The sequence below is a fragment of the Papaver somniferum genome, chromosome 6, assembly GCF_003573695.1.
Source record: "Papaver somniferum cultivar HN1 chromosome 6, ASM357369v1, whole genome shotgun sequence".
Classification (NCBI taxonomy): domain Eukaryota; kingdom Viridiplantae; phylum Streptophyta; class Magnoliopsida; order Ranunculales; family Papaveraceae; genus Papaver; species Papaver somniferum.
In genome coordinates, this window is record NC_039363.1 from 120,826,478 (window position 1) to 120,851,562 (window position 25,085).

At 41.9% G+C, this 25,085-nt stretch overlaps 1 protein-coding gene and 1 non-coding gene across 2 annotated transcripts; one reads left to right on the forward strand and one right to left on the reverse strand.

Moving 5' to 3' along the window:
• Positions 1-3,581: 3,581 nt before the first annotated feature.
• Positions 3,582-3,653, forward strand: TRNAH-GUG. Its single transcript has one exon. It is a non-coding gene; the product is annotated as a tRNA-His (tRNA).
• Positions 3,654-3,992: 339 nt separating this feature from the next.
• On the reverse strand, positions 3,993-8,348 carry LOC113289081 (L-ascorbate oxidase homolog). The gene is made up of 7 exons (XM_026538251.1): positions 8,055-8,348; positions 7,845-7,954; positions 6,277-6,547; positions 5,625-5,736; positions 5,171-5,516; positions 4,684-5,049; positions 3,993-4,592 (listed from the first exon to the last, which is right to left on the reverse strand). Exons 1-7 carry the CDS (start codon positions 8,196-8,198, stop codon positions 4,301-4,303), a joined length of 1,641 nt encoding a protein of 546 aa, XP_026394036.1. The 5' UTR covers positions 8,199-8,348; the 3' UTR covers positions 3,993-4,300.
• Between the last annotated feature and the right edge of the window lie 16,737 nt (positions 8,349-25,085).

Sequence of the window (25,085 nt, forward strand, 5' to 3'; positions counted from 1 at the left end):
CCCAACTCCTTTTTGAATAGCTAAACCTATCCTATGAAAAAGAAAACTGCCTCTCTTAGAATTAGCATCATAATTGGTTAAGCAATTTCTCAACCGGTTCAAAAAAGCAATAAAATCATCTCCTAATTCACCTAAGGTAGAAAAGGCTAAAACCCCAAAACTGTAGCCATGAGATGTGCAAGTGTCCAAGTATTTGGCACACTTGTGATGGATAGCCGTAGAAATAGCATGTCCCGGAACAAAAACACGAAGTCCACCACCTGTGAAGGGAGAAACCCCTGTAACGTCAAGGCAAGTGTCTTGACCGTTCTCCCAGTTGTATACAAGAATGTCAGCTGGTTTTAAACCATTACCATCCGCCAAAAATCCCAAAGAAGCCTCTTTTCTAGCAGCTACACCAGCCTTGTTGCATATGTCCATGGCCACATCACGAACCAGATCATGTCTGAATTTGAGTTCGACTTCATTCGCACAATGGATGCCATGATCACCAAATGTATCCATACTATGACTGCAACATGGGCACATACTATTCTCAGGAAAAAGGGGCATGCCAAGACGATATTGGATTACAGCCCTAAACTGTCTCGGTCCAATAGTTTGATTGAGCCCAGCAATAGGAATCGCCTTTAAAAAATCCATCGCATGAGCCATCTTGTTGCGATGCCAAAGAACTGCATCTCTCGCAGACATTGCAAACCTGGTAGGTAATTCTCTCTTAACAACATCAAAGTAACGAACTGCCAATGATCTCATGGGGTGTGGGGAAATGTCTTTGATGCTGAAAGTAGAAGAAGTAAGGCCACAATATTGCATATACCTGTTGAGGGCTGACGTAAACTGATGGCTGGGAATAGAAATGTCTGTAGAATGTAAGATAGTACCTTGTAAGCTCTGAGTTTGGACACAAGACGCAAGATAGAAATACTGACTTGTATCTGCCGTGGTGTACACTCCCAACTCGCCATCCTTAATGGGTAGTGTAGCTAGCCGTCGCTGAATATGACCGAACCCAGGACCATCCCCTGTAACTAAATGTTGTAAGTACTGAACAAGTGGTGATCAAAGTGATTGGCATCAGCATGTAGGACTCGAGGGTCAGTGGTGCGCATGGTAAAGTAGAGTTTGGACACACCAGTACAGTTGCGTAGAAGTAAAAGCTCAGATTTGCGGATCTTGTAACTTCCTCACAGAGTCCATAAGTTGTATAGTTTTATTGACTCTGGACATTACCAAATCACTGCAATAGTGAGTATCTAGGCTAACAGGTCCACCAAGTAACTTAACACCTCCCTTGGCTCTGCAAATATTACTTGGAAACACCCCATCTATAAAACTCCTAGGGTCTGACGAAGGCCAAAATACCTCAGATTTATTGATGTTCAAAAACAAACCCCTGACACCACCATCATTTTGTATTATACTGAGTGCCTTAGAAACCTCCATTGTGTCCCCAATTATAGTATCATCATCAAGGTACCAGGCATGTAAGTCCAGAGATCATTGAGCAGAAATTTTACATACAAGAGGATATAATGTTAAAGCAAAAAGCAGAGGACCAAGGGGGTCCCCTTGCTGAACCCCTTGAGCAGAAGATAAAATAAAATCACTGTAATACAGTCTTGCTGGTTTAGCATAACAGAACTCAACCCATTTTGATATACTGGGGCATTTACTCCTCACTTATCTAATAAGTCATGTCCTAATTAACTAAGTTGAAGGCATTCTTAAAATCTACAAGTAACATAGTTAAGTTAGATTGAGTACCTTTCAATTCAAGAAGTCTGTTTGCTGAATTCATGATTCATTCTCCTCCATATTGGATACCTACTCTAAACTGGTGGTTACCCAAGTATGCAGTCATGGCCTGCATCACTGAACTTGCTACAATCTTAGAACACAACCGTCTCCAGATGGTACCAATTGCAATTGGCCTGATACCCCCATCAGGTTTAAGGAGTGGTGTAAGAGGAGCACTAGCAATATACTCCCCTAAAACAGAAGGACATTTACCAGAGAGCCATAAGTTTACAACACCTGAAATTAAATTGAGAAAATCTTTAGAAGCTGCAGCTGCTGACCCACTTAGAGCATCCAAAAGGTGTTTTGCTCTAAGTCCATCTCTGCCACATGAAGTACCCTTGGGGAAGCTTCGGATGGCAGTCAAAACATCTTTGACATCAACAGACACAGGTACAACATCAATATTATCTGGAGGTATGATGGGAGGAGGAGCATAAGTGTGTTTCAGTTGAAGCTCATCTAGTGTGTCAGGATTATATGATGCCACACCATTAGAAGAGAGGATCCTAATTGCAGCTTTATAGTGCCCATACCTGAGTTTCCTTTTGCAAGCTTCAATTTCAGGCTTTTGCTTCTTCTTGCTAAGTTTCCTACTATTATGAATCTCCTTGTTAGTCTTCAACAATTGTTGTACCAATTCTCTCCACTTAGCCAGGGCCTGGTTGATTGAAGTTGTTTGTAGCCTTCTCTTAGTGCCTGATCTCTCCTCCATAGAGCTCTTTGGTACATAAATATTGAGAGTGCATGTGGGGAGCAGAAGCAACTGCAACCATGAAGCTAAATCATTAGGTTGGAACAAAACTTTATCAAGAGAAGCCTTTAAAGTTCTAGAAAAGTTGAGCCTGCATAGTGGTGGAATGTTTGATATAGTAGCAATATGATTCTGAAACACCAAGTCCAGCAAATTAACAGAAAGACACAAAGAATCATCAACACTACTTGTAGGTATGTCCAAGTTGGTATTGGTGTCACATGAACCAGAAAACAAAATCGAAAAAAACTCTTAAGGACACCTCAACACCACAAAACAAAAAAAATAAAAGAAAAATAAGAACACAAAAACGCCCAACAGATAACCCAAGCCACAAGCAACCCAAACCATAAACTCTTAAGTACACATTTCCCTCACTATCATTCTTAATAATCTCCATCAACTTGTTAGAGAAGACCTAAACCCTGAGATCAACAAACTTGCAAGAGGGATGATTACTAGCCAAAAACTCTACAACTTGGCTAGCTTCCCTGCAACAATGAATGAACCTAACTCTGTCAAAAAAGAGAAGATGAATGAACCTAAATTTTTCAAAAGAGAGAAGATTGGCAGAAATTCTTCTCCAAATTTGAAGCACATTCCATGGTGGTTTTGTCTCCTTGCTAGAATGAAGAAGAGTGGCCAAAATATAATCAATATACACAAAGATAAACATGTACCCATTTCTTCTAGGTAGAACAAGCCAAGATCAACACCCTGAAGTTCATGACCAAGAAAATAATTATGGTGAGAACCACCATAAGCGGCATGCAATGGTTCTCTCAAATGATTCCCCAAAGCTAGCAGAAGAGTCTTTCTTTTTTTGAACCATCTGAGTTAACCATGACTTCATCAATCCGAGAATATAACCAGCTGCATTCAATGACTTTATGAGTGATGAAATTCCCTTGCACACTCATGTTGGCTAAGAAGGATCTAGCTTGAGGAGTATCACTGACTTTATGGTCTAATATCATCAATATCATGCTCGTATCAATTGTATTTGGTAAATACATTGAACACAAATGTGGCTGTAGTTTAGTGGTAAGAATTCCACGTTGTGGCCGTGGAGACCTGGGCTCGAATCCCAGCAGCCACAAGTCTATTTTTTATTCAATGATCATCTTATTTTCAAGTCTAATTTCTATCATCATTTTTTTCTTTTTGGCTCATAGACAGGGAGTTGACATTCATTATTTTCTACTGGAAGTGCAGGTTCTAATTTACCATTGCTTCCAGATGAGGAATACTCGAAGATCAAAGGCTTCCATTTGAGCTCCTGATTTCCCACATTCCGAAGATTAAAGGCTCCACTCCATTAGGATTTAGCAGGTCCCTTACAGGTTGTATATCGTGGGAGAGAGTGGTGAAACAAAAGAGCACTACATGTTAAGACTTGACCCATGTTCCCAAACAATTTGTGTAGGCCATTTGCACATGGATGAAATATCTCCATTTACTTGCATAACAGCATGCAAGAAACATTTACAAAAGAAAGCTAATTTGATTGTGATTGCAATAGAAAAGCTTCAACAATTGCAATAAATAAAGAAAAGAATGGTGACCTCAAGATAAGGTCAATGTTTTCAGACTCCGCTATATCTTGCCTTATTGGTGCCGAGTGAGCACCAAGATCAGATCAAGTACGTACAACTCATTAAAAATATTACATATAAATTCCTAATTGCTTGTGTTTTTCCTACCACCATTTCCCAGCATCAATGTTCGATCTGTAATGGCAGCAGCTTATAGGGGACGGGTGTGTCGACCTGTTGCCCTTCCACAGAGACGAGCATTCCTTGGGATAGGATATTCATCTCTAATTGATTCCACAGGTGAATAGACACGTAAATAAAATTGTTGTCCGAGGTATTGACGAACCCAGTTCTCAGATCTTATATTCCACATTCCCACGTTATCAAGTCCGACGTAAATTGCTGTCCATGATTTGGGATATACCTGAACAGTGCAACGGGCAACTGCATCCCTCAGGTTATATTGAGCTCTAGTTGATGGTGACCATAATCCTCCATCCATTCTGCATTTGCGCCAAAACAAAAGCAACAATGTAAGTACAAGCCCATGTATTATTCAAAAAGAAGTAATTGACTACCAAAATTAACACTCACCCGACTACGAAGAACGAATATCCATCAATATGATAACTTTGCACAACGTTTTCAGTGTTTTCGAATATGATTTCAATGAAATCTCTGAAACTGGCAGCCATAACAGATGTGTCTGTGTACACTCCCCCGCCAGTGGGGTTGTCTGAGATGCTTCCAAGACGAAAAACGCCACTAATCTTGTAGTGGTCAGCAAGTTTGAGAGGAGTATCGGCCGGGACGAAAGATACACTGTTAAGTGCATATCTCTGTTTCTTGTTTACTTGTGCTGCTATACTTTGAAGTCTGATGGTTCTGGTTGTGTTGATCATCCCATAGTGGTATGAACCTTGTGGGTTCGGCCTTGGTCCACTTGCAGTCAAGTTAGTCCTAAAAGGTTAACAAACACATATGGATTAGATTAAACCCAAGATTAACATTGAAAAAGTATGCTAAATTGAAAAAGTTAAAGTATCACTTTTTCTGAAACGGATACGAAGAGTCAATGTACCTGATGGAGCGAGCCTGGTTGAGGGACCAATCAATTTGAATGGTAGGACCTCCTGGAACAGGCCCAGCAATCTGACCATTAGAAGTGGTGTAAGTGAAATGGCCAGTGGCTGTCAGAATCTTGGTTGTGAATCGCGAAGATACAACCATGTAGTAGGTACTAGGAGGTTGATCGGCCGTGACTAAAACAGAGTAAGACTGGCCGACGTGAACGTCAAGAGATGAATACATAGTTTGCACCGTGTGTGTACCCTCAACTTCAACTAGTTTCATCTTGTGGCCTTGAATCCTGAAGTTGAGTGAGGTTTGTAACCCAACATTTGAGATCCTGAACCTATATGTTTTGCCTGCACATAATATTACACATCTTTGTTAGCTTCACAGCAAAAAAAGAACCTCGCCAGCAATATGTTCTTCATTATCATGCTCGCCGTGTATGCATTGCGCATTCATACCTTGTTCCGCCATGAAAGTGACAGCATTGGATGTAGGGGTGGTTTTTTTGCCATTGATGAAGATGTCACTTGGGTTAGGGAGCTTTTTGTTTTCAAGAATAGATCTCAATCTCTGAAAAAAAAAAAATGAAGACAAATTCGTCAACAAATTACATTACAACATTTGCTTTTTTACGGTTCTACTTTCAGGTAAGATTTCCTATGGCAGGACTCCACAGTCCGCAAGGACTATAAGGACCATAGTAAGGTGCTTTAATAATTGGTGTCTGGAGAAAGTGGGGTCAAACATAACCCTCCCTAGCTGTCTAAGACAACAAGCAAGAAAGTCAAGATAAAACCAAAGACCATCTAGGGGTCAGGCAGCAAAACAAACAAAACTCCCTCCATTAAATTTGAGCATCAATAGTGTCCCCAACCGACACTACCACATGATTTCCCCACTATGCCTTTTTTGTTGACGTTCCCTTTACTCCCCCGTCAATTTCATTTCATTTTTCGTAATAGCATTTCTAAATTTGCCTATAGAATAATGCCATGTATCAGTGCTTTAACTAAGCAACTATAATAACTATTTGAAAAGGCATAATTGTCCCAAATCCAAATTAGATATTGCTTGAACAGACAGTCACAGAGAAGGTAGGTAGAGGTTTACCGTGTGGTTTAGATTGTACCAATCACCAATCAGAAGGGTGTGATCACCAGCTGGATCAGGGAATGGAACTGGAATTCTAGGTCTGCTGAGGATCCTAATCCCGCCGAACCCTCCGGCGGCTTTGTGGAAGGAAAGCGAAGGGTAGTAGAAGAAACTACCGATCTGATCCTTCACTTGGAGAGTGTATGTCCAGTTCTTGCCTGGTGGAATTGGGCATGTTGTTCCATAAACTCCGTCTTGCCATGAATTCCTCCTCTGAAGTATCCCATTCCTGCATATATTTAATCATCATTTCTAAGGTCCATTTCGTCTATGTGATAAACAAGGAGATTGCATTTACTACAAGTTGCAGGGATAGGGATAGGCTGATCATGACCCCATAATATAAAGGGAATGTGGTCATATTTTTGATTAGCAGGAATATTTATTGCAAATATAACGGCAATGGCATAGGACAGATATATGGGTCGCAATTATATGAACTAACTAAGGAATTTACTCTGGAATTTCACTGTGGGAACCGTTTTACTGGATTATTGTTGGTTTTGTGTGGTCAGTTTAGAGAGACAAGAAAAACTGTCAATTGAACAAGAAAAAATGTAAGAGATGGCTGGATTGGAAAAGAGAATGTAAATGTATGAAGAGGAATAAATGGTAGTAGATGTGTACATCACCAATACCATGAACCCTATCTGCAGAAGAAGTATACGACTGTATGCATGGTGGGGATGAAAAGTCTATACAAAGTCCACTAGTTAGGCTGGCCCTTTGTTTTTTGTCTAGTGCTACTAGTAGAAGGAAAATGACCCCTTTTTTTGTCTGGTGCAGGAAAATGTATGCACATTTTCATGTAAATAGAAGACACTTGTATTTCACGGTTAAAACTACTTCTGCAGGCTGCACATGCATCCGGCTAGCTACTTGATCGGTAATACCGGTAAAAACAGAAGATACACGGTATCGCCATCATTTGTTATCAAGCACTGTGAGATTAAAGATGGAAATTCAATCAACAAAATCAACTGTGAAATCTCTGATAATTCCCTCTTAGCATTACAAATCTAGCACTATAAAATACTTTATCAGCAGTACTATACGAATATTTGCATACTCATCAGGAAATAAAAATTGTTTAACCAAAGCAACTTGTCCTTCGGATCAGAAACTTAAGTTCTAAGTATTACTTTGATACAAAACGGCACAAAACGACACCTTAAAACTAAATCATAAATGATCAGAAACAAACAAACAAAAAAAACCGAAATGTAAATATAAATCAGTTCTCATGACTTAAAAAGTCTTAAACAACGAACAAACCGTCCACGTACAAATACAATTAACCACGTTACAATGTATAGTTACTAGAATACAAATAACTATAACATGGTCGCAGATGAGTATCAAGTGTTTCATGTACATTAGTAAAAAAATAATCAAGAATATATCTATCATGATTTCAAACTTAAACATCAAAGATTCCCTTAAGATTACGTAATAAATCTAAGATTTATATCACAATATTCTGAATTAATTATGGAGAAAAACATTAAGATCAAGAGAGTTTATACCATGAAAGAAGGAATGGTTCATCTAAATTGTTGAAAACGTTGATGATCAGATTATCATTTGTAACAGCATGGATGTCAGGACCAGGGAATTGACCATTGATCATAATAACCTGCACAAAATTAAAATATTAAAACACACGGTCAGATAATTAAGAACGAGTCAGATTATCCTGGTCAATGATATTAAATACAGAGAAATTCTTCACCGACCTGTTGAGCCACTGCAGAACTAACAGGATGAATTGCACCGTAAGTGACATTCCATTCAAAGAATTTGTAAGGATCTTCTGCGTTTACGAATACAAATAGAAGCGCAACGGTGAAGAAAACTGTCGCTAATTTTAGCGACGTCATGATTCTTTATCACTGGCTAGTTACTATGATCACTGCAGAGACAGAGAGAAGAGAATAGGAAAAGTTTGGGTGGTGGGAGAAGAGAAGTTGGTATCTGAGATGGTTCCCTCTCTGTAGAGAATTTAAAGTGATTTATAGAGAGAGAACTAAAGAGGATGGTGGTGTTGGGGATATATATAATAATAACAATAATAGAGTGCAAATGATATAAAACCGAGTTGAAATTGAAAGGTGTTTTTTTTTGTTAAAGAGGGATGGTTGAAGGATGTCACAAATTAATTAAGTGCGGTACAGAAACGGAACCGTAAAGAAAGAAACAAATAATTGGAAGAAAATGAAATGGGAAAAAAGAAATTAGTGTCGGTTGGATGAGAAGACAGGCATGTGTTGCAAAAAGAGAAGTGGGACTCACCATTGTGCCTTTAAACCGCGTCACCAACATTCCACGAGTTTTCAAATTCTGGATGGGCTGCTACCACCAACGCTTCCACAGATACGCGCCTTCCGAACAACTTCTGTTACGAATAACCACTAAACCAAATAGATCATTATTTATCCCATCGTGGTAAATTTCCGTGTAATTTACTCATTACTACGAACAGACATGTCTTTGAAAAACAGTACTAACTGATTAACCAAAACAAATGGTATACTGTTATTATAGAGCGTAAGCAAGAGGGCACAGATAGGACCGTGCTGGACCATTGTGTACTCGACCACGGAGAAGAGGTACGTACACGAAGAACACCTCAAGGGAGAGTTAACTAGGGGTAGCATCACGGTGGCTAGTTAGTCCTACTGATAGAACCAAGTATATCCGTGGTCCCTTTTAGCCATTTGCAAACACTCAGCCAAAGCAATCCGAGCACTTTTGAGTGTTGAGTCTTTGCATTTGGATCGATGAAGTAAACAGGAAGTATTCATTTGTGGTAGTCGTTGGATTTGAGCTTCTTCGTATATCGACCTCCTTTTTAAGCATCCACTTGAGTTGTGCACTGAATTTTGCCTAGAGGAGTGACCATCATATTCGTATCCTAATGGCGCCAAAATCACCAAAAGCTTCCTTTATTGAGATCCAACATGTGGAAATGTTCGTTGTGGCACTAAAAAGAAGTGTCGGATCACGGAGATTTTGATGCAACGTAGTAGTACTACAGTACTACTATCTTAGTCTCGGAAGCGACACTTAGCCCGTGATTTTTGTCCTAACACACGGAGACTACATTTGCTCTAATTGGTCTTTTTAAGCTTTAGTTATCACTTTATTATTTCATTTTGGTCCACTCCACTCATTTTTCTCGTACTATTTCCTAAATTAAAATCCTTTTTCTTGATAGAGTAATTTGACGTTAATATTTGAACTGTAATTGACAGTGAGTGAATTACAACAGTATGTGATTACACAAAATTGATTGATGTGCAAGTTAGGCACCGCGCTGCTGCGTTAAATAGAGTATTCTGGTTGTCTGATTTCTCTCTTCTGTTTAAAAATAGTGGGCTGATTGGTTGGTAGAAGCATACTACCATTAATTTGTTTTGGACCCTAATTCTTTTTTCCCTCCAAATGATTAGTTCCCATGTGGTATGTAGATTAGGGGAAAATGATTATCTTTACCTATAAGACCAACTGAATAATTATGCGTAATACTCCAATTTTGCTGCAAAAATGTGGTGTGAGGAGGGGTGGCGTATGAAACATTTTGGAGCCAGATGGTTGGTTACGCCTGAGATGGAGCATAAAGTGTATGCATACTGCTGCTTTTTCATGCCTTTCCGCTTTGTCGACGTGCTAGTTGAGTATTAAGATATGACCCGCCAATTAAACATGGGGATTATCTTTACTAATTCATTTTGATATTTTTTGAACTGGCAAGACACGGATGCTTCCTCAGAATACGTAGATAGGATCAACTTCAATATAAAACATATACGCTTGATCAATGTCATAAACGTATGTAAAAGAATTTATCAAAGTCAGAATTGTATTAACTGATTAATATTTTAAATACCTATGCTTTAGCTCATCCATTGTCAAAGGGATGAGTAAGAAGAACTCCAAACTGAAATGAGGAATTTTTTATTGGTGGCCAGGCCAACTAATCCAATGTCAAACCCAAAGGACGTTGTTATTTTGCAAAGAAATGATGGATTTCGTGGGATCTATTAATTTAACACTTTACACACTAGTTATTTAGCAGAATTAGTCCACTACTAGCTAGTAGGTACACACTCGGCCCACTCACATTATATGACTAGTTCTACCTTGACCATGAATCACGTTATTTTAGCTCGGAAAAGGAAAAACAAAATAAACGAATTTGTTATTTCCACGCATGAGATGAGAGTATGAGCGGTGTGTTAATGGTTGCAAGCCGTGCTAGTATCAGCATGGTGACGATACTACTAATTTTATACGAGAACCAAGTTCAAAACGGTCACCTAGCTCAGCTGGTCATCCCCGTTTTCTAAAATTTCATGATCTCCAAAAGGTTCCAGGTTCGAGTCCTCAATGAAAAAAAAAAATATTCGAACTTCAATGACGCAGTTGTATCTTTTATAGGCCAGGCCGTGGTCAGAAGGCATTCAGATATTTGAACTTTTTTCTTTCTTTTTTTGCTCCGTAAAAATAATTTCATAGATAATATTCAAATTAATTTTTTAAAGTAAAGTTTCCCTTAGAAATGTTTTTTATAACAAAATTGTAAAAATCCCTATTAAAGTTGCTATATAATAACCCCAACCTAGAACTAAAAGCCCAATGGACAAACATTCTCACCAATGTGACTTAAGCCCAACAGACCAATATCATTTTTGAAACATTAAAAACAAGAACCCTCAAAATAGCCACCATAACCACTTATTGGTTATCATGGTGCTGCTTTTGTTGCCGTCGTTGCCGCTTCAAATGCCATCAAACCCACCTGATACAAGCTAAGCATTAGCAAGCGCGACCAAATTTGGAACTAAGAGACAGCGTTTTCTAAGATCACCCAATAAAGCTCCAAAGAAACCAAACTTCAAAGTTGAATTAGAAGCGAGATGGTCTAAGGAAGTAAAAGGCTTCACCAAGCTAGACGTATGCGTCATCTAAAACTATTCTACAGTTCATCAAGCACAAACCTTATTCTGTGACACCTCAAAATATGAGGAACAATTCCAAAAGCAAGAACTAATGCTCTTACCATGAAGCTCACGGTCACCGCACCAATGACTGCAAGAATTTGGTCAGGTTCATCAACAATCTGGTCAAAGAAGGCCATATAAAAGAGTCCATCTCCAATATTCAAACTCCAATACCAACTAAGGAAATCAAATGGTGTCTCAACAGGATACACTCTGTAGATCGAGTTGGGAATGACTCACAACTCGCCCCCACTGACAGAAAGAGGAAGTTCTGCGAGATCATATATATCCACTCAAGCTCATAAGGTCTCTTGCGGATGACATCAGATTCACTTCCAGGGATTTACCATGAGTGATATTTCCACATTTTCGATGCTCTGGTGGTAGAGCTGATAATTAACGGGTGACATCGCGGGAAGATACTGATAGACCAAGGATCTACATGTGACATAATCTACTTGTAGGCTGCCGGGAAAATGAAGTGCGCAAAGGAATGAGATCTAAGGGCAAACAACTCTGCAATAGTTGGATTTAATGGGTCCAAAACATATCTTACGGCTCACAAAGGAAAGAGCTCTAAGGTTACCTTAACTGTTGAAGCAATCCCAGTCAAGACTAACGTGCCTTTCCTAATCCTTAATACCCGTTCACCCTACAATGTGAACCTGGGAAGGGATTGGTTATGCGCAATGCAAACGGTTATTTCAACCTATGACCTGAAGCTGAATTTCATGACGAGCTCTGAGAATATATGATCCGAGAAAATCAAGCAGGATCAAAAGAATTAGCAGTTCCATCTCTGGCTCAGAGAGGATAACAATTAAAGCTGTCAGGCAAAAGATCGAAAATAGAATAACAACTACAATATCTAAGCTACTTAGCGGCTTGTGAACACATAAATCACGAAGCCATCCACGTATTCACAAACAATATTCGCATACATCCTAATTCTAGAATTGTACGTCGTATGCGTAACGGGGATGATTATATCGATTCATCGACTCGAAGCCTTCGGGCTTGTCATTGTCTAGTCGAATATTATCATAAATAATGTTCGTATAAAGGAATAAACCAAGAATCAAGTATAAATGTAAAGCATATGAAGTTTAACGCTGAATGTAAGGTGCTGAAATGTAAATAAGACATATTTACGTGGTTCGGCACTAAGGTCTACATCCACGGGGTTGGTGTTTCACTATGTATTGAATGGTTACAAAGATAGTCGAATGACTTTAGAGTATACATAGGTCTGCGGAAGCAGGGGAATTACTTACTCTTCCTATTTCTCTCTCCTATATTCTCCTCTAATTGCTCTCAATTGGTCGACCCCTACTCTCTTAGTGGAGAGGGGTATTTATAGGGTTGGAACGTGGGTCCCATTTCTGAGGAGCCGTTGTAATTTTATCTTCTTGTGCTTTGTGCCTATTACGCAGAGGTCTTCGGCATATGCCGCGGCCTGAGCTTGAATACGAAGGATTATCCTCGCCTCTTCCACGTGCTGATTGACACGTGTATATCTCTTTGGTATTTAATGCGGGTAGATGGATGTCTGCTCGTGTCAGACAAGTGTCTCTTTGTCTGGTCACATCTGTCTCATCCAAACTTCCTCTTGGCCGTTGATCTGGGATCTTCCTCGGGATTGGGTGTGATAACACCCAAGGGGTATTATATGGTGCTCCTCTGAGCCATCATACCTCTGTGATCCTCTGTCCCTGACCGTCAAATCTGCTGACCGGTGGCATCTTCTGATGAGATGCTTGCATCATGTTTTGATATCTTGTTTTGCATGCCTTCCACGTGTCTTTTTCTGTACACGTGGTGGATGATGAAAGGTGTACATACAATTTGCCCCTCTTCTTCTAACTTGGGCGTATTTTGCAATTTTGAAGAAGAAAGGTAGTCCTACACGTTTCCCACTTTGCATTAACTTTCCCCGTAACTGCTCCTTGGTACGAGGAGCAGTTATTGTCTTCTCTAGCTTCATAAATAGGAAAGAGAATGTGAAAAAAAACTTTTATCCTCTTCTTGTCAGTGTTCATTCTCTTCTTGTTTTCTATTCTTGTTCTTTAGTCATTTATTATCATCATTCTTGTGAGGAAGATAACAACATTCAATTTATTATCATCTGAAAGGGGTATTATTTCTGTTTCTCTAGCATTCAATTTTGAAGATAACAACATTCAATTATTTTGATATCTCCGATCCTCCTTTCTTCGACTGTGGTTGGTGCTTGTCGTCCTCTTCTATACAGGTATGGGGTTTTTCATTAGCTGTTCATCATTGATTTATATATGTATCTACCCGTTTGTCTCCTGCTGCTGTATTCTTGGTTTTGCGATGAAGATCATACATGTCGAAGCATATATGCTTGCCCCTATTCTTTGTTACAACGTCTGTGAGTCTGTATCTGAGTATTATCCCTGGAGTCGGATGAAGTATTTTTTAGTTCTTAGGGTTTTTAATGTTTATCAGGATGAACCATCAATTATGGGTTTTTTGATCTTTAGTGATCTCCTCGTATTCTTCTCTGAACTGTCTTTGTGTTTCCTTGTAGATATGTTTGATCGTCCGCGGGCTCCTTACCAAACCCCACCGTCTAGTCCGCCAAGATCCCCTCCGCGTCGAGATTCTGACAGATCTCCACTTGGGGAAGGTCCTTACAAGTCTTCGCAATCGGATACTCGGGGTCATAGGGTTTCATATTCCTCCGGTGCGAAGGTTGTGCCTACTAAGAAAGGGGATATGCCGAAGGGTCCTTCTGGATCTAGGTATGCTGTTAACCGCGCCCCTTCTCGTCCTCGTGAAGATTCTAGGAGTACGCAGGCTCCTCCTCGTGATGACTCTAAGAGTACGCGGGCTCCTCCTCCTCGTACTGAAATAGTGGATGCTCCGCCCCTTCGTTCAATGGTTCATCCTTCAGTGCCTCCGCAGAAATCTTTGCCGCCTCCTCCCGCGGTTTCTTTCAAAGGGAAGTACTCCAAGGGTACTATGTTGATAGATGATCCGTCTAAAAATCTTCCTTCTAAAAGGAAAGCTTCGGAATTGAGTCCTACTTCTGATTCCGCAGACGAAGAAGAAACTGTCCCCGTGATATGCAACATTTCAGTTGGTAAGAAGGTCACTTTCAAGCATATTGATCTTGAGATGTTCAAGGAAAAACATGAACTTCAATCTTTTGAGGTTCGCTTCTATGCCTCTGACGATGATATCACTTACGAGCTCCTTGCTAATTATCAGTTTGACGAGTTTCATCTGTTGACTACGGTTGGAGCCTTCGAGGCGGGTCTCATGTTGCCCTTATATAAGTCGGGTGACTCCTTTTATTATGACGTGTTGGATAGTCGCGAATGCTCTTCCACGAACACTCATAATCGTTCGGTGTCACAACTATCTGGGAATTATCTTCGTTCACTGAAGGAATGTTATCTGCGAAGCAAGGGAGAGACTATGATGACCTGGTATGTTCCAAATCCTGCTGAGAGAGAGTGGTACACTCCTCAGAATTTTAACAGTTCTTTTGGGGATTATGTCAACAGCAGAAACCGTAAGCCGTGGAGTGTTAGTCTTCGTAACATTGCTGCTCCTCGTGGTGAAATTCGTCTTTTGAGTGAGGTGAGTAATGCCAAGATGAAGTATGTTCCTGGTACTGAGGGATCTGCTAAACGGAAACTCTTTCCTACTCGTGAAAGGATTAAGCGTGACCATGATTATGAATGACATGCTACTGTTATTGAGGTAGTTGTTCCTTGGGCTTATGGATGGATTCCGGGTCCACGCGGTTGGAATCCTTCTGAAAATAGCAAGCCTCGTGAAACTCCTCCTGCTCGTTATGGAGATTTCTGTACTTGGCGTCCGAATTTCGTGGGCATGAATTTTCCTTATGCTCTTGATGTCGTTGATGGAGATGAGGAGGAGGGTTCTGGTGCTACCCATCCAACGAAGAGTGCTGCTGCTGCCAAGGTATAGTTTCTTCTTATATTCTCTATCTATTTGCCCCTTTTTCCTTTGCTTGAAATAATTTTCATTTTTGAAGTGAGGGAAAAAATGAGCCTTTGTGGGATGTATACTGGTTTGTAGGTGTCGAAGAAGAAGAAACTTGGACCCAAACAATCTTCTACTGCGGTTACCGGTGAGGCTGAGGGTTATGAGGAGGTTACGAGTCCCGTAAACGAAGGGTATGGTGAGGATGAAGAAATTTCCAATGGAGAAGAGCGTACCGACACTTCTCACCCTGATGACGAAGGTGGTAATGATGAAGAAGAAGTTGACGCGGGTGGTGATGGTGAAGAAGAAGTTGCCGCGGGTGGTGATGGTGAGGCTGAGGGTAATATTACCGTTGGTGGTACTGGCGGGGGTGGATCTGCCCCTGTTGGCGATGATATTGTTGGTGTGGGTACTCTGCCCGTTATTTCCCCTGAATTTTCTTTCGGTAGGATATATTCCGCGGGGGAATCTTTTGATGTGAATGCTGCCATGGGTCTTGCCGAAGACTTCTCATTTCTTTCCCCAAATGATGATTGGGATGTGCTTGAGAATCTTGGCAAAGAAGGTACCACTGATCAGCAAGCTGAGAACGCAGGTGGTCATGCTGAGGGTGGTAATGTCGAGACTTGCGCGGGTGAGGAGATAACTGCCAAGGGGAAGTCTGCGGTTGAGTCTCATTCATAGGATTTCCCTTACTCCCTAATGCCTGAAGGTGAAGATTCCATTTTGGCTTGGCTTAAGAAGAAGAACCTGATGTTCGTCCCTAACCCTGCCCCAGTGGTCACTGGTGAGAAGAATTCCGACGCTTATACTCGTCGGATGATGCAATTGTCTTCTGAAGCCCGCGTTGCTGAGATGTGGGAGAAGAATCTGAGAGCTTCGGAAGCTAACCTAGTGGTTCACCCTCCCTCCTCTGTTGCTGACATGATGGCCATAGCTGACGGGTACCAATACGGTTTTCCCCAGCAGCGTGTCTTAGAGGTAAATCCTTGTACTCATTTTTTTTTTATGATATCCGCACACTGTGTTCTTCGTGATATCTGATCCCTTTGGTATAATAATGTTTGTTGTTTGTGACGTAGATGATGAGGAGCGAACATTGTAACCATGTTCTATACCAATTCTTCAAAGCAAAGTCTTTAAAGTTGGAGGCCAAGCTTCGTCATAGAGAAGAGGAACTGTCTGCGGATGAAGTGAAAATAAATGAACTGAGGGGCCGCCTGAAGGAAAAAGAACAGCTGGGTAACGCTGAGGAGAGTCTTCGTTCAGAACTTGCTATATTCCACAAGGAATTGGAGCAGACTCGTAGAAATGTCTCGTCCTTCACAGGTTCGTATTTTACGGATCTTTCACTCCTCGTGATTCCCTATCTTTATTTTGGTGTTCTGTCTGAGTCTCCCCACCCTATCTTCAGTGGGTGGAGTCCCCGAGCTGATATGGCTTCGGAAAGAAAGGGAATGACAAAAATCCCGTATTGCAGAGTTGGTAGGTAAGTTGAAAAGCGAAGTCGTAAAGTGGAATGCTCGTGCTGATGAACACAACGCCTTAACAGCTGAGTGGCGTGAAAAGCGAACACTGATGGTTGATATGCAAAATAAGTACAATCATGACCGTTGTTTGTTTAATGGTACGCTGCTATGGACGCGTGACAACCTGCGTGATGCTCGAGAACATGCTTCGGACTTGGAGGCTAGAGTGCGCTTTTTGGAAGGAGAGTTACAACAAGCTCGTTCTTTCTTAGGCCTCGGGGTTAGGGATAGTATGCTGCGTCTTTCCGAGGAAAGAGATAATGATAGGGCCGAGGTTGGTGCTCTTAGTAAAGCCCTAGCAACGTCTCGAGCTGATGTTGCTCGCCAAGTGGAGTCTGAAAGAGATCTTGAAGTGAATGTGTATCGACTCCATAAAAGGATGGGGGAGATGAATGACGAAGTCAACCATCTTCGTCACTTGGATTCAATGAAGCAGGTAGATTTAGACGCGAGTCAATTTGCTCTTACGAACCTTCAAACGGATTATAAGAAACTATCCACCGAATATGACTTTCTTGATGAGGCTCGGGACGCAGTTGTCAATGAGTATGAAGAGGCTTCGGCTAATGTCGAAGGTATAACCTCGTTTTATCGAGTGTGATTCTGTTATTTCTTCGTTTTAACCCCTTGGTATTTCTTTTTTTCAGCACTCGACGGACAACTTCACGCAGCAAATGATGAGCTTAAAAAAACTCAATCTGCCTTAGTGCAGCAAGAAGGACAAGCCAACTATTTCAAAGGGTTGGCCGCATCTCGCGAGGAAGCAGCGGAGATTGCCTCCAAAGAGGCGAACGCCTATCTGCATTGCTGTCTCAGGCCAACCAGCGGACCGCTGTTATCACTTATAAAGCTCGATGTCAGTTGGCTGAAGAGACCAACAAATTCCTAGATAAGATTGAACTTGGTATTAAAGTCGAACATGGTCTTGTCAAGAATTATCCGCGTCGTCCCCTTCCCGCGCCCTTGCCTGGTTCTTATAGGCCCTCTTCAGGTGGTAGCGTACCTTCATCTCGCAGAGACAACCCTGTTGATGGAGATGTAACGTCCAAGTAGATTTCTTTTATTAGTCATAGAAAGTTGATCCTTGTTAATTATATAATTTCGGATCATTTTTTGATGTGTTTCCTGCTTTATTTTATTTGCTGAATCTTGTAATCAGCTCTTTATGAAATGGATCATCCTTTTGACATACCTGCGTTATCAATTCATCTTTTTATTTTAAAGTATTGTGAAGTGTTAAACTAGAAATAACTTGTTTTGTAAAAATTTGAGAGTGTTTTAGTGCGACACCGAAAGTAAATACCTTCGTGATCGTCTTGAGACCTGTCACCCCGCTGGCGAATCCTGGGCCAGAGGATTCCCAAACGGTGGGGGCTGATGCAGCGTTCTAGGATATGGAATGCTTATTTGAAAATATTTATATGCACCCATTCCGTCGACCCGCTGCCTTAAAATTGGTTGGGTATCTCTTTCTGTTGGGTTCCTTCCCCCTGGTCTTACACTCATATACACTGATAGGGGAGCCCTGAGAGATTGTAGATTAACTACTTTCCCCAATATTGTTAATTTATTATGTAATGTACATGCGTTCATCCAGCGGGCCTTTTGACCATTTCGTTTGCTTGAAGATTTCCCAAAAAGTTTGTTTGATTGATAGGTTGAGGCCTGCTACTCCTCGTCCAGAGATAGAAACATGTAAAGCGGTTACACTGCCTTCTTCTTCTGGTATTCTTCACGCAGATGCAAAGTTGCGCTGCTCCTATGGGTAGTATGGTTTGAGTCATTTAGCATTCCAAGGGTGCCGGAGGACCTCGCCTTTCAGATTGTGAAGATAGTAGGAACTGTTTCCCGCAATGTCGTGTATTATAAAAGGTCCTCCCCATGTAGGTGCTAACTTTCCCCATTTCTTCTCTCGTTGATACTGCGGGATTGTTCTTAGCACATACTGCCCTTCTACAAAATTTCTAAGCTTAACCTTTTTGTTGTACTCTCTCGCTAGTCTCCGTTGATAATTTTCCATCTTTTGCAATTCTGCTTCCCTCGTTCCTTCCAGGTCGTCCAGTCTCTCTAACATCATGTCTGTTGTGAGATTTTTCTCCCATGATTCGGTCTTTGTGGTTGGCATGAGGATCTCTGTTGGGATGACTGATTCAGCTCCATAAGTGAGGAGAAATGGGGACTCCCCAGTGGCAGAACTTCGTGTTGTCCTGTATGCCCATAATACATTGTGTAGCTGTTCACACCATCGCCCCTTGTGTTCGTCTAATTTCTTTTTGAGGATAAGGGCGAGGGTCTTGTTAGTAGCTTCCGCTTGTCCGTTGCTTTGAGGGTATATGTGGGTGGACTTGTTTTTACTTATTTTGAAAGTGTCGAAGAGCATGTCTATGTTTTCCCCTGTAATTGTTTACCATTATCGGACACGATTTCCGCTGGTATGCCGAACCTGCAAATAATGTTTTGGAATATGAAAGTAAACACGTCCATGTCTCTGATCCTGGCTAAGGCTTTGGCTTCCACCCATTTACTGAATTAATCCGTGGCTACTATCAAAAATCGTCTTTTCCCTGATCCTTCGATGAAAGGCCCAATGATATATATTCCCCATTTTTCAAATGGCCACGGACTATCCACAGAATTCAACGTTGTTGCTGGTGCGTGTATCTTTTTGGCGAAACGCTGACATTCCTCACATCGTCGGGACATTCTTGCAGCATCTTGTATCATTGTGGGCCAGTAACATCCTTGCATTTTTGCTTTGTCGGCTAGTGATCTCATGCTGCTATGATTCCCTGCGTCACCATAATGGATGTCGTTTAGAATTCGATGCCCCTCTTTCCTGGATAAGCAACGTAGTAACGGTCCGAGGAAAGATTTCTTGTACAGGATCCCATCCCGAAGATCATATCTTCCTACTTTTGAGAGTATTTTCCTGGTTTGTTTGTGATCCGCGGGTAAGGTTCCATCCTTGAGAAACGCATGGATCATCATTCTCCAATCATCTTCGTTGTTGAAATCTTCGTCTTGATTTGCTCTTGACAAGATAGCTTCTTCGTCAAAATCGTCACGGATGTCTTCTTCCACCTGATCTTCGATATTTTCTTCCACTGTATCTTGATTTGTAGCAAAGGAAAATTGTGTTGCAATCGAAGGCTCGTATATCCTTGTTATTTTGATAGCTTCGATACTCTTGTCCGTCAGCATGGAATATATATATATGCTAGGGCAACCGCGTGCCTGAGATCCTTTCTGCATAAGTACCGAAACTTGATGTTCGGAATTTGTGATGCCAATGTTTGGACCAAGGCCATGTAAGCTAAGAGGGTGTCGTCGTACACATTGTATTCGAGCCCTATTTGCCGTATGACAAGCTGCGAATCACTTGTCAGTCTTACATAAGTTACCCCCATCTCTATTATTAAGCGGAGGGCATGTACGACTGCCTCGTATTCGACGATGTTATTAGTATGCTCTTTAAATTCTAACCTGAGTGCCTGTACGATCCTTTCTCCAGTTGGGGTGGTGATGACAATGCCTATTCCTTCCCCTTCCTTATTTTTGGAACCATCAACGAAGACTTCCCATTGTCTTTGACTCGCGGGTTCGAGGACATCAACTGGATCCTTGCTTTCCTCGTCGGCTTCTGGTATTCCCCTAATCTCTTCATCGTTGTCCAGGGGGAGGTCTGCTAAGAAATCCGCCAAAACTTGGGATTTTTGGGAATGTTTAATTTCATGAATGATGTTGAATTGGTCCAGGTGGGTGTTCCACTTGGCTATTCTACCTACTTTTCCCGCGCTTTTGAGGACTGCTTCCAGTGGTGCTTTGCATGGGACGCGGATGAAGTGAGTTAGAAAATAGGTTCTCAGCTTTTGAGTAGCCCATGCCAATGCCAGGATGAGTTGTTCGATCTTCGTGTAATTCCTTTCCGCACAATTGAGGGTCTTACTGACATAATAGATAGGTTGTTCTATCTTCGTATTGGTTTTGACCAACACTGCGCTAACTGCGTCTTCTGTCGCTGTTATGTACAATGCTAAAACCTCATCAGGATCAGGCTTCTGCATGATTGGAATTGAAGCCAGGTGTTCCTTGATTCTTTGGAAGGCTTCTTCGCATTCTGCGGTCCATTCAAACTTACTCCCTTTTTTGAGAATATTGAAAAAATGTTTGCATTTGTCCGAGGATCGGGCAATAAATCTGCCCAAGGCTGCTAAGGACCCATTGAGCTTTTGCACTTCTTTTAAATTCTTCGGAGATGGAATTTCCACTATGGCCTGAATCTTCGCGGGGTCTACCTCAATGCCCCTTTTTGTTACCATATATCCGAGGAATTTCCCTGAGGTGACACCGAAAGTGCATTTTTCTGGATTTACTTTCATGTGATGTTTCCTCATTGCTTCGAAAATATCTCTCAGGTCCCGGTGGTGATCTTTGCGCGGCCTACTTTTGACGAGCATGTCATCAACGTAGACTTCTAGGGTACTACCAATCCATGGCCTGAAGATAACATCGACCATTCTTTGGTACGTTGCCCCTGCGTTTCGAAGTCCAAAGGGCATTCTAGTGTAGCAATAAAGGTCATGCGGGGTGTAGAATGCTGTGTGTAGTTGATATTCTTCTGCCAGGGCTACTTGGTTGTAACCAGAATTTCCGTCCATAAATGACAGCTCTTCGTATCCTTCCAATGCTTCAACCAGCTGATCTATGCTTGGCAGGGGATAGCTGTCCTTTGGACATTCCTTGTTTAGGTTAGTAAAGTCGATGCATATCCTAACCCCTCCATTTTTCTTAGGAAGGACGACCATGTTGGAGATCCATGTAGGGTATTTGACTTCCTTGATGAAGCCTGCTTCTAGTAGTTTCCGAAGTTCTTTTTCTACTGCCTTATGATACTCTGGTGCAACTTTTCTTATTTTGTGCCTGAAAGGTGGCGTGCCTGGTTTGATGGCAGCTCGTGTTGGATTATTTTCGGATCAATCCCCGGCATGTCTCTTAACTTCCAGGCGAATACATCCGCGTATTCTTTAAGTAATTTGGTTAAGGAATCTTCTCTTTTTTCGTCCATTATGGTCCCTACTTTGATCATCTTCGGGTTTTCTTCCGTTCCTATGTTGATTTCTTTTACGGGCTCCACTAGTGTGAACACCGGCTTCGGGTCCCCAAGGACTGGGACGTTCTTTAATTGCTATTTGGTATGTTTTTGTCCTTCGTTGTCTGCTGAAGTACTTGCCTCTGTGTTAAGGACATTATCATCTTTTGTCAAGCACTTCCTTGTGGTTTCCTTGAGAAACAGGTCTATGGCCTTTTCTTTCGCAGCTTCTTTATTTTTGATCCTTTGGGTTTTTCGCTGCTCTTCCTGTTCGTTATTGATACGATCCTGAGTGGTCTGGCGCTCTTTTGCAGAGACCCGATCTCCCTTTATTTCCATCACTACCTCGGGTGTAGGGAACCTGAGATATTGGTAGTAAGTTGTTGCCACTCCATTGAGTTTATGTACCCACTCCCGTCAACCACGCTGAATCGTGTTTCTACTTTCATGGGCCCCGCGTTCACCTGCAACACGATGTCTCCCAATGGCTTTGTGGGCGCTCCATAGAACCCGTAGATGGTGTAATAAGAGGTCATTAGTTGTTCATCATGGAGCTTCATCCGTTTGAATGCGTCGTAGAATAGAAAGTTCACTGAGCTTCCCCCGTCGATGAGGACCAAGGGATCGTTATGCTCTTCCATATCTTCTTCGATATCTTCAGTATCGAAGACGATAGGTGCGTCCATCCACTCTTCGTGCTCGTCCACCTCTACGCCATCAATCTTATATAATTCGCAGTGGTCTTCGAATTGCTTCCGTAGCCTCTTTCCTATCTGCGTTGTAAGTGAGGGTCCCGCGGCTTCGGAACACGAGATGGTGTTGATTTTGCGGTTTCCCTTTGGAAGTTGTACTTGCTTGGTTCGTTTGGATCTGTCCTCGGTGACCTCCTTTCGTATGTATTGCTTGAGTTCGCCAGCATCAATCAATTTTTGGATCATTATTTTGAGGTTTTTGCATTTCTCGGTCTGGTGTCCATTGAAGCAATGATACTCACAGTAATCTTTAGACTTTTCGGTTCTTGGGGGTTGTTTTCCCTTAGACCACGACCACTCCAAATTTTCCCTTCCTTTGATCTCTCGCAAGATCCGAGCGTAGTTAGCATTGAGCTTAGTGTAAACCTGATCTTCGAATTTTCGATCGTCTTTTCGTCGTTCATCTCTTCGTTCCTAACTATCTTCGTGAGGCCGTTCCACTGAGCTATTTCTTTTGGCCCCGCTGGTTTGTTCTGAGGAATTGGTACGCTGAGGCCTCTGCGTTTGTGCCCTCGGGTTCTCACGCTGGATTTCTTCAAGACAAGCGTACTTCTCAATAATTATTCGAAGATCTCCTTCTGTCTTAGGTACGCTTCCGTGGATCTCAACAAATAGTGGACTCATTCGGTCTAATCCCCACTTGTAGCAGTTGATACTTACTACGGGATCCACACTCCCTATGGCTTGGCAGATCTTGTGCCATCTGTTGGTGTATTCCCTCGTGTTCTCCTTGTAACCAATTTCCAGAGAAAAAAGTTTATCCATTCCGGTGTTGACAGCTTTGTTGTATATGTAGGTCCTCAAGAATTTCTCTGCGAGTTGATCGTAGGAGTTGATGGAATCAGGTGGCAGGTTGTCAAACCAAGACAAAGCCGATCCCTTCAGACTTGATGGGAAATATATACAGAGGACGGCGTAGTTTTGACTCCATCGGACTAAGATACGATTATAATACCGGATATGTGCGCGGGATCACTGGATCCGTTATAACATTCAAAAGTTGGGATAGGGCACTTTAACGGAATGGGGGTATTTTCCAGGCGATGAGTTAGGGGCGTGGAGTTAGCTTCTTTCATCACCTATTCAAGCCTTCCTACGCCTTGTCTGGCTTTTAACTGCCTGATCTCAGCCATCATCTCATCACGCAGCTCCTCCATTGCGCGATAATATCCCACGTTCTCATGCTCAGTTGAGCGTTTCTTTCTTCGAACTTCGCTGTCATAATAGTCTAAGTCTTCGGCGGCATATTCCGGATCGGATGCACTGCTTCCCCTGGCGGCGTTTGCTAGGATGATTCTTTGGTCTCGATTAGGCTCTGGTGCTTTAGAATTTACTTCGTCCAGTTGTTGGCTAGTCTTCGTGCTTTGGGCAATCCTATCTTTCAAGTCTTGGTTCTCCCTGGCCAGAAGAGCTACGGCGTCTGCGTAGACCTGCTGGCTCTTTTTCAATTCTTCGAGCTCTATCATCAGTCGGTGGGACTGGTTTGATCCCTGATTGGGAGTTCCGGCTTGTACCCCTACGGCCGTAATTCCCCCTTCGTCTACTGTGTGTTTTAAGGGTGGCCGAGGATCAGCTTCAATTGTTGGTATCTCCAAGTTTGGCCCCCTCGGTTGAGCTTCCACCCGCGGTACTAAAACCACTGGTATGGTTTGATTCTGACCGTTGGTTGACGGCATTCCGAAGATTGGTGGATGTGCGGGCTGATGTGTCATAGATTCTGCCACCCCTTCTTTTTGTTGATGGATTTGGTTTGAAACCAAAGTCTTGTTAGCTTCTGTAGCCTGGAGGGCCGCAACAGTCTTCGTGGCTGCTGCTTTGAGAGCCGCGGCTGCAATGGAGTTAGTTCTCATAGGTGAGGTGATTTCCGCAGCATCCTGCCTCTGAGTAGGTATTTTAGATTTGTCTCCTTCCTGCTTGCTTCGGGTCATGATCGGGGTAATCCTCGGTGTCTCCTTTGATGAGGCTTTGGTTTTTCCTGCCTCTAGTATCTTTTCCATTTTTAATCTTTTTCTGCATAGGGGAATAAATAAAGAGAACCAAAGATATCCACGAGGATCGGTTTAGTGCCATTCGTATCCGCAAGATTATTGGAATAGAAGGAAATGAGCTTCCCAAGGGCCTTAATAAAAGAGAAATGTAAAGACTTCATCGGTCTAGTTTTTGCAATACAAATCCTCTAATAAACAATCATGGATCTTGTTTTCAGACTACTTTTGAAAAAGAAAACTCTTGAAAAGGTAGATCCGTCGCGTGAACTCATGAATCTGGATTATTAAGTCTTAGTTTTAAAAGGAAAACGCCTTACGTGCAAATCTGTGATAGATAGCCGTGGGTTTGTCTGCTTTGAAATGGTGTTTGTGAAAATGAAGACCATGAACCCAGAATAAAAAAGGTTTTGAAAGCACGCTGA